Source organism: Canis lupus, chromosome 16 (genome assembly GCF_048164855.1).
Source record: "Canis lupus baileyi chromosome 16, mCanLup2.hap1, whole genome shotgun sequence".
Taxonomy (NCBI): Eukaryota; Metazoa; Chordata; class Mammalia; order Carnivora; family Canidae; genus Canis; species Canis lupus.
The window spans coordinates 46,513,114-46,526,743 of NC_132853.1; the positions used below are offsets into that span (position 1 = coordinate 46,513,114).

The following is a 13,630-nucleotide window of genomic DNA, read 5'->3' on the forward strand; positions in this document are numbered from 1 at the left end:
CTTTTTAAAAAATTAAAATTGCATGCTTTTTTCTCCTCCCATATAACTTATTATATTACACATTTATCAAAGCCGATTAAAAATATAATTAACTGAACACAGTCTAAAATTGGTACCCAGAAATGGGCAATGATCTAAAAGCTCTAGAAACTTAGAAAAGTAAATCTGTGTATAATAATAATGTGTATGTTACAGTACAGCCAAAAAATGTATTTTGAAATTAAATTTATTGGCACAGCATTTTCACGCTTTTAGAAAAACCTCATTATTAATAAATAAATTTACCTATAATCATTTAAATTATCTGAAGTGATGAAGATATACTAAAATGTTCTTCATATCTTATTATCTCCAAATTTCTATTGAACAGAATGTTGAATTTATTATATATACCATATTCAAATTCCTTATTATTTATATTGTTGGTCCCCTGCTTCTTGTCTGTTTTTCTTTGTGAACAAGAAGTTCTCAAGAAAAAGCACCTGCCTTATTTTAAGTGAATGTAATGGTTGATAATAAACCCACAAATATTTAAAACACGCTGCCCTTAAAATATTTTCCAAAGTTCCAAACTATCACTGGAGAAAATGCAGTGAGTTATGTTTGGAGCAATATTTGCTGAACAGTCACGCATCACACATGATCTCTTTGTAACTAAAAGTCACATAACCCAAGACAAGCCAGAGTTACAAAAGAAAGGCCATAGTAAGCAGACAAAATTCTTCTCTTTATAAAGCCAACTGGAATGCTCACTAGCACCTTGTTCAAACCAAAACCATGTTAAGTAATTAGATGCAAGAGAGGCATTCACATTTCAGGACATAAATAGTTCATTTTCAGCAAAAATGCAATGTCCCCTACTTCACTACAAATTAATCCCAGTTTCTTAAATTTGTGACCACTGGATGTCTAATCATTTATATACACACACACATACCCACACACATATACTCTGAGTAAAAGGGGAAAGGAAAAAAAACTAAAAAATGAAGCTTTCCAAAGTCATTCTTCAGTGCACAAGAGAAACAACACACTGCTTCACATGATGCCTCAGAATCACTGAGAAAGCAGAAGGAACAAGGTGGAATATACCAAACACAATTTTCTTTGCTATCAGGGTGTTCACCAAAACATTTAGACTTTATTCACTGTTTTCAAATAATTGTTGGAATTTTGACAAACATGAAATTAAACATTTGTGGAGTTATTTTAAAATAACAAACAAACAAAAGTAGAATCTGATCTTACACAACTCTTTGGGGTAATATTTTGTCCATCTTCTCTGGAGGTTGGACTCATAGAATGGGATCTCATTTGGAGGTTCGCAGTGGATTGCTCCCTACTAACAGACCAAAATAGTAACAATCAGAATGGGGGAAATTCAGAGGACACATGGGCATTCAAATCTAGGATTACTAATTTTTTCCTCCAGGATATCAGATGATTGTTTATATTTAACAATGATGTTTCCATAGTAAAGAAAAAATAAATGCGAATAACAACCATTTGTATTTCTTATGTTTTAATTCACTTAGGCTTAACTATAAGTAAAATGTCACCTAAATGCCACACACTTGCTTACAAACAAGTGCTATTTTTAAGTGAAACTATTAATAAACTACATGTATTTTTTTTTAACTACATGTATTTAAACCTTTTCTCCTCCCTCCTTCTTTTCCTAAGGTAGAGAACAAGAGAAAAATAAAACATATATTCTCAGAGAGGATAATTCTTTTAAAAGGTTAGTAAGTGTTATTGGATTCATGTTGCACATCAAGATGAAGCATTAAAATATATAAAATTTAAGTATCTTGTGTACTGAAAATTTGGATTAATTTGAAACCATGTCAGAAACTACAGATAAATCAAAGTCTTAAATTTAAAATACACCACATTAATTCAGGTAAAATGTTGTACATACAGTATAAATAGGAAAATAGTGTAAGCTTCCAAATGAATTTGAACAAGAAGACTTTTCTCCAATATAAAATATAGTGTAAAAATACCATTCTCAATATTCTACTTTAGCCTGGAGTCTCTCATGTATTTTTACTCAAGCTATTTCAATGAAAGTTTCATTATTATGAATATCTTTTCCTCTGAACAGCTCCTTAAAGATACATAAAATGGAAATTAACCATTAAAGAATGAGTTAAAGTCACTAACTTTTAACCATAAGCCCTATCAGGATTCCCTTCACAAATACTGGTCCATACTAAGTATTCTCAAGGACAGAATAGTAGTTGAAAAAGACAAGATGACAATGAATGTGTTTTTGTTAGTAACATTGAAAGAGCAACAATCCTTAGACTAGTTACGAAGTAATGTAGAATATCTGAAAAAGCTGTTTTAAAGAGAGCTATTAATTTATATACCCCTACTCAATATCCCAGATATCCAAATACTTAAGAACAAACAAGAAAATAGATGAAGTAATATTTTGAGAATAATTTCATTAGCCCATGTGCTTGAGCTGATATAAACATTTAAAACTAAGGATGTAGGAAGAGGCAATCTGATACATCATACTAAGCACTGGCCTGTCTTTCTTTAAGAATAGATTAAACAATCATAAAAAGAGCTAACTTAAAAATTGAAAAATGCTTAAATATTAAAAGAAATTCTCATAGAAAATATTAATAAAAAAAGAGGACTGAAACATTTATCTATTTATTACACAGGGTGCATACATAAAACAACATATCCTTTTAATTCACTTGTAGCTGTCCTCTGTACCAATCCACCTCTTTCCTTTCATAAGTTTTCAAAATAAGTTATTAGATCCATGTCCTAACCTGACGTATACTTTTCAATCAACTGCAATCTGACTTCCACTCATCCCGAAAGTGCTGGGAAGTCATCAACGATCTCCTAGTTGCTCAAGCACATGAGCCACTATGTGTCCTTACCCTAGTCGATCTCCCCAAAACATAAGGAACAGTGTTTTAAAGAAGCCATATTTACTGGCTCTGTAGAACCATTCTTCCCCCGTTCTCATTCAATTCTTCGGAAATCTCCTTCACAATAACCTTTAGCAGCTTTTCCTTCCCTGACCACCCCAAGTATGCTATAATCTCAGGACTCTGTGTCTAACCTTATTTATTTCCCTTTTACATGCATTCCCTCTGGACAATCCAAACTGCTAATAAAAGGACTATCAGGGGGATCCCTGGGTGGCTCATCAGTTTGGTGCCTGCCTTTGGCCCAGGGCGCAATCCTGAAGTTCCAGGATCGAGTCCCGCGTCAGGCTCCCGGCATGAAGCCTGCTTCTCCCTCTGCCTGTGTCTCTGCCTCTCTCTCCCTATCATGAATAAATAAATCTTTAAAAAATAAAAAATAAAAAATAAATAAAAGGACTATCAGTTTCAAATAACAAGGAGCTTTGATTACGAAGTCAACATTTCCAACCCAAACTGCTCTCTCTCGACCTCTAACCCCATTACAAATACAAACTGAAAAGCCCTACTTTCTTACAATTCAATGTGTCCCGCACTAAATTCATTATATTGTCCCTAATCCATGCTCCCATTCAGGCCAAGGAAAGCAGAGGCACTGCTTGAAGCCACCTTCTTGCGCTGGCAGTTGAGACAACTAATGAAGGAGGCCATATAATTGCTAAAATCCGCTGGCACAAGAGACATGGACATTAGGCAAGAAGTTCCGTTTCTTGCCATTAAGACTGTCTCCAGCTGGAAACACCATTTACTGGAACTCAAAGTAGATAAGACAGTTCAAACTCACAGTGATGGAGCCAGAGATCAGAGTGACCATGAGACAGAGGGTAGAAGATAAAGCTCAACGCTCAACACCATAAGCCTCTTTAGGAAGAGTAACTGGTGCTGTCTACCACACAGAACAGCAAGGCATGATGCTCGTACATAGCCTACAACTGGTGCAAGGGACATGATTACAGGAACTCACGGTTATGGTACTTGTGCCAGTGAGAAGACAGGGACTGTGGCTTGATCAATTTCAGGGTGCTGAAACTAACACAGAAACATTAGTAATTATGTTAGTAAGTTCCCTGACATCCAAATGCCTCTTTCCTCCTCAGAAGGAGAAAAACTATAGGAAATATAAATTCTTCCCTTTCACTTTTTCCTAATGCTAAAATATTTCAGCAGGAATCCAGAACCATTCTCTCAACATTATTCTTGATTCCAAATACTAAAGAAACAAAGACGTGTCCTCATAAAGATAAAGAGATAAGACACAAGACATGTAAGATTTAAAGAAAGACCAAATGTCCTCCTACAAAATAAATATATATATATAGAGACATAGATATAGATATACGGGGAACTTCTAGATATAACTTTAATTTGTGTTACCAGTGCAATTCAAATGGATATTTCAGATGTAAAAAGGAAATGAACAATCTATTATCATACAAATGTGCTTACAAATGAAAAACATGGGGATGCCTGGGTGGCTCAGTAGTTGAGCATCTGCCTTTGGCTCAGGGAATGATCCCAAGGTCCAGGATGGAGTTCCGCATCAGGCTCCTTGTGGAGAGCCTGCTTCTCCCTCTGCCTGTGTGTCTGCCTCTCTCTCTGTATGTTTCTCATGAATAAATAAATAAAATCTTTTAAAAAAATGAAAAACGTGATTACCAAATTTCAAAATCATAATGGAAGAGAATAACAGATTAAATATAGTATAAGGGGATCCCTGGGTGGTTCAGCGGTCTAGCGCCTGCCTTCAGCCCGAGACGTGATCCTGGAGTCCCGCTTTGGGCTCCCTGCATGGAGCCTGCTTTTATCTCTGCCTCTCTCTCTCTGTCTTTCATGAATGAATAAATAAAATCTTTAAAAAATAAATAAAGTATAAAATAACATGAAATCAAATCAGTGAATTACAAAACTAGGATAAGAAATATTCAGATAACACACAGGAAAAAATAAAAGGATAATTATAATAAGTGAAAATGCAAGAGATAAAGTAGATAGTTCCATAATCTCTAACACTGAAATAATATGAATTCCAGAAGGAGTAAATAAATAGGAACTGGGGAAATAATAATTAAAGGAATAGTAGTGACAATGTCAGTCAAGACTGCATCAGAGAAAAGCTTAAAAGAGGAGCTTACTATGTCACTTTTTTTAGCTAGAACAAAAATGCAACGCCATGAAAAGGATGGAACCTGAGATCTGCCAGGCTCTGGTTCCAGAAACAACGAGAAACGGCAGGAAGTGTTACTCTGGAGAAGTAGAAGGGGATCAAAGTTCCCCAAAGTAGAGGAACAAGTCAAACTCACCAAGAATCCAGAGGCAGAAATGGAGTTCCTTGCCCTTGAGAGGAAACTGAAACTCAGTGCAAGTGATCATTTCTGAAAGCTATGGCTTATAAGAAGGTGTATGCCTAGGAAAGGCAAAGGACACAGACATAGCCTCAAAACCATTGAATCAGACTAATTTCATATGAAAGGGACAGAGTTCAAAATGAAAAGAGACATTTGATTCTCCAAATTCCTACAAACAGGAGGGAGGCTAGGAAAACTACTCAGCTTTAAGGAAGCAAATCATTCCTTATGGTTAAAAAATAATAATAATTGAGAGGGAAAAGCCAAGAGCCCAAAAGACACAGCAAAGAGTCATGAGGAACATCCCCAGAAAGAAACACTAAACCCTAATCAAGAAACAGGAAACAAATACCTGGCTAGATTTCAGAATTGCTATAGAATCGTCATCACTATGGGTCTCCCATTTTCCCTGGTTTTTGAATGGGAGCTTGCCAGGCTCTCTACCATGTGTTGGCTATAGCCAGGCTGGGAGGTGGAGGAAATCACTTGTTCCTTTAGTTCACAGGTGTTTAGATTAGAAGAAGCCATACCAAGGAAGCCTCAACAATACCTGGATATGATTTTTATTAAGTTTATTGAGGTATAATTTATATCAATAAAACTGTATCCACTTAAAATGTAGAGTTGGATGAATTTTGACAAATACTTATATAACCATCACAATAAAGATTCTATCACACTCAAAGGTGACTCAAGCTCCTTTGTTGTCAATCTCCTACAAACCCAGACAACTCCTATTTAATAGAATCTCATGTACATGGAATCAAACAGTATGTACATTTTTATGTCTGGCTTCTCCACCTGAAGAAAATGTTTTTGAGATCCAGCCATATTGTTACATGTAACAAAATTTAATTTCTTAGGGCCCCTGGATGGCTCAGTCAGTTAAGCATCCAACTCTTAGTTTGAGCTCAGGTCATGATCTCATGGATCATGAGATGGAGCCCCTTGTGGGCCTCCATGTTCAGTGGGGAGTCTGCTTGAAAGATGCTCTCCCTCTTCCCCACCCCTCACCCCATTCATGTGCTTTCTCTCTCAAATAAATAAATCTCATTTTTAAAAAGTTCATTTCTTTTTATTGATTAGTAGTATTCCCTAATATGAATGAACCATAGCTTGCATATTTATTCATATGCTGATGAACATGTTGATTGTCCCCACATTTCAGATACTATGAAAAAAACCATGAACATTCCAATTCAAGTACTTATGTGGACATACATTTTCATTTGTCTTGACTAAACATCTGGTAATAGAATTATGGAATCATATATGGTAAGTTATCTTAAACTTTCTAGAAAATTAACAAACTCTTTTCCAAAGTGATTGTGCCAGTTTACATTCTCATCAACACTGCATGAGCCTTCCTGTTTCATCACATCATCAGCATACTTGGCTTTCTAAGTCTTTATAATTTAGCCATTCGAATGCATGTGTGGTAATATCACATTGTACTCAACCATGTTCATTTTCCTGATCAAGAATAATGGTGACCATCTTTTCACATGCGCATATTAGTCATTGATATATTTTCTTTTGTGAAATATCTGTAAAATCTTTAGCACATTAATTAGGTTGTCTACTTTTCTTGAATTGTAAAGAGATCTTCACATATTCTAGACACAGTTCTTTGTCACATATTTGTACTTAGAATATTTTCTCCCATTCTGTACCTTGCCAGGTGATTTTCCAAATGATGTCTCTCAAAGAAAAAAGTTTTAAATAGTCCAGTTTATAACTTATTTCTTGTGGGTTTTTTTTTTTTACAACTTATTTTAGTAATCTTTACCTATTCCTGGGTCACAAAGATCTTTCTGTTTTCTTTTCAAAGTTCTCTAGTGTTGGGGCAGCCTGGGTGGCTCAGCGGTTTAGCGCCACCTTCGACCTAGGGCGTGACCCTGGAGACCCAGGATCAAGTCCTGCATGGAGCCTGCTTCTCTCTTTGCCTCTCTGTCTGTGTCTCTCATGAATAAATAAAATCTTAAAAAAAAAAAAAAAAAGCTCTCTAGGTTTAGCATTTTCATTTAAGTCTATAACCCATTTCATTTTTTCCCATATGGATATCCAGTTGTTCCCTCATAATTTGATTTAATTCCTTTAATTCCATTGCCATCTTTATGGAAAATCAATTGACTGTATATGTGCAGATATATTTCTAGAATTTCTGTTCTAATCTATGGCTCTATCTATCTTCTCACCAACACTGCTATCTTTATTACTGTAGCTTTAATTCTAAAAGTCAGGAACGTTAAGTCCTCTACCTTTTTCTTTCCTTTACGTATAATTGCTTTGGTTTTTCATGGATAACAAATTGAGCAGAGGACGTTCCCCTCTATTCCTAACTTACTGGGAGTTTTTATCATGGATAGTTGTTGCATTATGTTAAGTGCTTTCTCTGCATCTACTGAGATGATGACATGATTTTTCTTTCTTAAATTATTTATGTGATGAAGTGCCAAAACCCCTCATGTTCCTGGGATTAAACCATGTACATTCATGATATAATAACCCTTTTATCCTTTTTCTGGATACAATTTGCTAATTAAGAACATTTAAGTCTATGTCCATGAGGGAATATTGGTATACAGTTTTTAAACATTTCTTTTTTTTTTAATTTTTTAAATTTTTATTTATTTATGATAGTCACACAGAGAGAGAGAGAGGCAGAGACACAGGCAGAGGGAGAAGCAGGCTCCATGCACCGGGAGCCTGACGTGGGATTCGATCCCGGGTCTCCAGGATCCCGCCCTGGGCCAAAGACAGGCGCTAAACCGCTGCGCCACCCAGGGATCCCGTTATACAGTTTTATGTTCTTGTAAGGTCTTTGTCTACTTTTGGAAACAACATAATACTGACTGAACAAAATCAGTTGGGAAGCATTCCCTTTTTCCCTATTTCCTGAAAAAAAATTTCATGCAAGATGGTATTTCTTCCATAAAAGCCCGATAAAATTCACCAAGGAAGCCATGTGGGTTTGGAGATTTCTTTGTGGGAAGGTGGTTAATTACAAATTAAGTTTCCTTGGTGGAAACAGGGCTACTCAAATTTCCCATTTCTTCTTGAGTCAGTGTTGGTTTTGTGTCTTTCAAGGAACATGTCCACTTCGTCAAAGTTTTCAGTGGTATAAAGCTGTTTATATTATTCTTTTTATATTCTTACTGTGCGCAGAATCCATATGGAGTCTCCTTTTCATTCTGGATAATGCTAATTCGTGTTTTCTCTCTTTCTTTTAATTGTGGCAAAAGACACATGAAATTTACTGTCTTAACCATTTTTAAGTGTAGTTTAGTGGCATTAAGTACATTCACAGGGGTGCCTGGGTGGCTCAGTTGGTTAGAAATTGAACTCTTGGTTTCAGCTCAGATCATGATCTCAAGGTCATGGGATCTAGCCCCATGCCCGGCTCCGCACTGAACACGATGTCTGCTTGTCACTCTCCCTCTGCTCCTCCCCCTGATCATCCACTCACACACTCTCCCAAATTATAAAATATTTTTTTAAAATAGTACATTCATATTGCTATGCACCCATCACCACCATCCATCTCTAGAGCATTTTCATCTTCCAAACTAAAACTCTGTACCTATTAAACAGTAACACCCCATTCCTCTTTGCCTGCAGCCATTGGCAAATACTATCCTACTTTCTGCTTTTATGAATATCATTACTTCAGGTACCTCACAGGAGTGGAAACATACAGTATTCATGTTTTTGTGACTGGCTTATTTCCCCTAGCATAGCATCTTCAAGTTTCATCATGGTATAAAATGCTTCAGAATTTCCTTCCTTTTTAAGGCTCACTCATCTTCACTCTCTGCATATACCACATTTTCTTTCCAATCATCAACTAATGAACACTTGGAATTCTTCTACATTTTGGCTAGTACAAATAATGATACCATGAACATGGGTGTACAAATAATCGTTCAAGTCCTTGTTTCAATTCTTTTGGATATATACCTAGAAGTTGGTTTGCTAGATCATAAGGTAACTATTTTTAATTTATTTGAGGAACTGGCATACTATTTAACACAGTAGCCTATCACATTTTACATTCCTCCCAATAGTGCACAAGGGTCCCAATTCTCCACATCCTTGCTACTAAGAAACAACTATTCTAGTTGATGAGTTTTTTTACTAGCAGCCATCCTAATAGCTGTGAGGTATATCTTAGCATATTTTTGATTTGCATTCCAGAGCATCTTTTCATGTGTTTCTTGGCCATTTGTGTAACTTCTCTGGAGAAATGTCTATTCAAGGTTTTTTGCCTACTTTGTGACCAGACAGGTCTTCTTCTTGACACTGAGTTGTAGAATTTTTGCTTTTGTTTTTCTTTGTAGAAACAATGCATGTGTGGGTGAGCCTGGCAGCGGAGGTTGGGGAGGGTAGGGACAAGAGAGAGAGTGAGAAAATCTCAAGCAGACTCCAAGATGGGCAAAGAGCCCAACTCAGGGCTCAATCCCACGACCCCAAAATCATGACCCAAGCCACAAATCAAGAGTTGGAAACCTAATCGACTGAGCCATCCAACCATCCCAACTTGTAGAATTTTTGATATATATTCTGAAGACTAATCATGTTTCAATTTGCAAATATTCTCTCCCATTGCATGAGATGTCTTTTCATTCTGTTGACTGTATCCTTTGATACACATTAATTTTTAATTTTGATGTAACTCATCTATTTTTCTGCTTTTGGTGTCATAGCCATTATTAAACCCACTGTCATGAAGCTTCTCCTCTATATTTTCAACTAAAAGTTGTATAGTTGTAGCTCTTATGTTTAGGTCTTGATCCATTCTGAGTTAATTTTTGTATATACTGTAAGGTAAAAGTCCACCTTCATTCTTTTGCATGTTTTGCATCCAGTTTTCCCCGCAAAATTTGCTGAAAAATCTGTTCTTTTCCTATTGACTGGTCTTGGTACCCTTGTCAAAAATAATTTGATCATATGTGCAAGAGGTTATTTCTGGGGTATTATTCTATATATGTCTGTCTTTATGCTAATACCACTGTTTTGGTAACTATGGTTTTGCAATAAATTTTAAAATCAGGAAGAGTGAGGATTCCAGTTTTGCTCTTCTTTTCCAAGATTGTTTTGGCTATTCATTGTCACTTGAGATTCCATATGAATTTTAGGATGGATTTTTGTATTTCTGAGGGAAGAAAAAAAACACGTCACTGGAATCTTGATAGTACTGCATTGGATCCATATATCACTTTGAATATACTGGCATCTTAACATATTAAATCTTCCATGAGCACAGGATGTCTTTTCATTTTTTAATGCCTTCTTTAATATCTTTCAGCAACATTTTGTAGTTTTTCACCTCTTTAATTCCTAAGTATTTTATTCATTGTCATGCTATTGCAAATAGGATTGTTTTCTTCATTCCTTTTTAGATTGTTTACTGTTAGCATATAAAATAACGCAACTGATTTTTGTGTTGGTATTGTATCCCGCTGCTTTGTTAAATTTATTAGTTCTAACAGTTTTTTATAGAATACATAGGGTTTTCTGTGTATAAGATCATGTCATCTGTGAACAGAAATGATTTTACTTTCTTTCCAATTTGGATGCTTTTTATTTCTTTTTCTTGCCTAATTGCGCTGGCTAGAACTTCTAGCACTGTACTGAAGTGACAAGAGTGGGCATCATTGTCCTGTTCCTGACCTTAGCGGAAAGTCTGTCTTTCAACATGAAGTATGATGTTAGCTGTCTGCTTTTCATACATGGACTATTATTTTGAGATAATTCCCTTCCATTCCTAGTTTATTAAGCATTTTTGTCATAAAAGGGTATTAAATTTGTCAAATGCTTCTTCTGCATGAATTGAGATGATCATGTGGTTTTTTCCATCATTCCGTTAATGTAGGTATTATATTGATTGAGTTTCATATGTTGAATTACCCTTACATTCCAGGAATATCCCACTTGGTCACGGTAAATAATCCTTTTAATATGCTGCCAAGTTGTAGGCTAGTTATTCTTTTTTTTAAGATTTTTTACATCAATATTCATCAGGGAAATTGGTCTGTAGTTTTCCAGTAGTCTTTACCCAGCTTTAGTATCAGAATAATGCTGACCTCATGCCATGAATTTGAAAGTGTTTCCTCCTCTTCAATTTTTGGAAGAGTCTGAGGACTGGTATTAAATATTCTTTAGATGCTCAGTAAAATTTACCCATGAAGCCATATGGGTGAAGGCTTTTCTTTGTTGTGAAACTGCTGAATATTCCTTCAATCACCTTAACAGTTAGAGGTCTTTTCAGATTTTCTATCTCTTTGTGATTTCTATCTCTTCTCTTGGTAGATTATGTATTTCTAGTAATTTGGTCATTTCATCTGGCTTATCCCATTTGTTGGAATATATCAGCTCATCATACTCACCTATAATCCTTTTTATTTCTATTAAAACAGTTGTAATATCCCCTCTTTCATTTCTAATTTCAGTTCCTTTAGTCTTCTTTCTTTTCTAGTCAATTCAGCTAAAGGTTTGTCAATTTTGTTGAATTTTTTTTAAGAAAACAACTCTTGGTATTATTTTTTCCCTAATGTCTTTTTCATTCTCCATTTTGTTTATCTCTGCTCTAATTTTTATTATTTCCCTTCTGCTAACTTTGGAGTTTGTTCTTCTTTTTCTAGTTCCTTAAGATGCAAATTTAGGTTGTCAATATGAGATCCTTCGTTTTTACTGTAAGCTTTTACAGCTATACATTTCCCTCTTAGCACTACTTTCACAACCTCTCATAAATTTTGGTATGTTGTTGTATTCGTTTTCATTTATCTCAAGATATTTTCTAATATCCCTTTTGATTTCTTCTTTGACTCACTGCTTGCTTAGAGTTATTATAATTTCCACACATTTGTGAATTTTCCAGTTTTACTTCTGCTATTGACTTCTAGTTTCCCTATATTTTGATCAGAAAAAAAAAATACTCTTTGTGAGTTCAATTCTTTAAGACCTTTTTGTAGCTTATCATATGGTTTACCCTAGATAATATTCAAAGCACACTTGAGAAAAATGTGTAGTCTGCTGTTGTTATGTAGAAAGCTCTGCATCTATCTGTTTGGCCCAATTGGTCCATAGTGTTGTTCAAGTCTTCTGATTGTTATATACATTATTGAATGTGGGAATGTGGGGTACTGGAGTTTTCTACTATTATTGTAGAGCTATTTCTCCCTTTAGTTCTATCAATGTTTGTCTCATATATTTAGGACTTCAGATGTTTGGTGAATATACTTGTAATGGTTATGTTTTCTTGGTGAATTGACCTTTTTATCATAATATAATGTCCTTGTCTCATTAAAACTTCTTAAATTAAGAAAATCATACTTTTGTATGATATGTAGCCATATCTGCTCTCCTTTGGTTACCATTTACATGGAATATCTTTTTTTTATCTTTTCATTTTCAATGTGTGTGTCTCCTTAGATCTAAAGTGAATCTCCTGTAAACAGCATATAGTTGGCATTTTTTATCCATTCTGCTAAGCCATGACTTTTCATTCTGGAGTTTAACCATTTACACATAATACAATTAATTAGTGATAGACAAAATCTTATTATTGCCATCTTCTGTATTCTTATAGCTTCTTTGTCTCTCATTTCCTCCCTTACTGCTGCCCTTTTTAGTTGATTTCTTTGTAGTAACATGTTTTGATTCCCTTCTCATAGCCTTTTCTGTATATTTTCTTTGTGGTTACCATGAAGATCTCACACTCACATACACACACACACATACACACAAATCCTAAAGTTTAACAATATATTTTAAACTTCAATTGCATGCAAAAACTCTACTACTTTATAGCTCCACATCTCTCCCCACAATTCTGTTATTCATACCATGTATTCATTAACACATATTTATAACTATTTTATGCATATTACTTTTTACTCTTAAAAAAATGGAATTAAAAAAAATGGAATTATACACCAAAATTAAAAATTCTACAGGTTTTTATATTTGTCCATGTATTTCTTTTTATTTGATCAGTCTGACCAGTATTAACCAATTTTATTTAGCTTTTCAAAAAAAAAAAAATTAATGCCTGGTCCATTGATCTTTCTCTATTGTTTTCTGTTGCATTGATTTCTACTATTTATATTATTTCCTTCATTTTACTTACATTGGGTTCACTCATCTCTTATTTTTCTAGCTTCCAAAAAGGGAAGCTGTGATCACTGATTTTTGTTATCTCCTTTTCTGTTATAAACATTAAAAACTGTAAATTTCCCTAGCTGTACCTTTAAGTTTTATATTTTCCTTATCCTTTGTTTGAAATATTTTCTAAATTTCCTTGTGATTTCTTTCTTGACCAATGAG

General features: G+C 34.8%; 1 protein-coding gene across 10 annotated transcripts in view; it reads right to left on the reverse strand.

Moving 5' to 3' along the window:
- The window catches only part of CEP112 (centrosomal protein 112), a 400,571-nt gene that overhangs the window by 358,241 nt on the left and 28,700 nt on the right, over positions 1 to 13,630 (reverse strand). For 7 of the 10 annotated variants that reach the window (XR_012009149.1, XR_012009150.1, XM_072781072.1 and 4 more), the window contains exon 5: positions 1,249 to 1,342. The exons of 1 other annotated variant lie outside the window; for it this stretch is intronic. Coding sequence is in view for 7 of the 9 variants with exons in the window: in XM_072781072.1 (XP_072637173.1) it covers positions 1,249 to 1,342 (94 nt within the window). In the remaining 2 variants the exon portion in view is untranslated. The remainder of the gene's footprint in view (positions 1 to 1,248; positions 1,343 to 13,630) is intronic. 2 more of the 10 variants (XM_072781071.1, XM_072781066.1) reach the window with 1 other exon arrangement.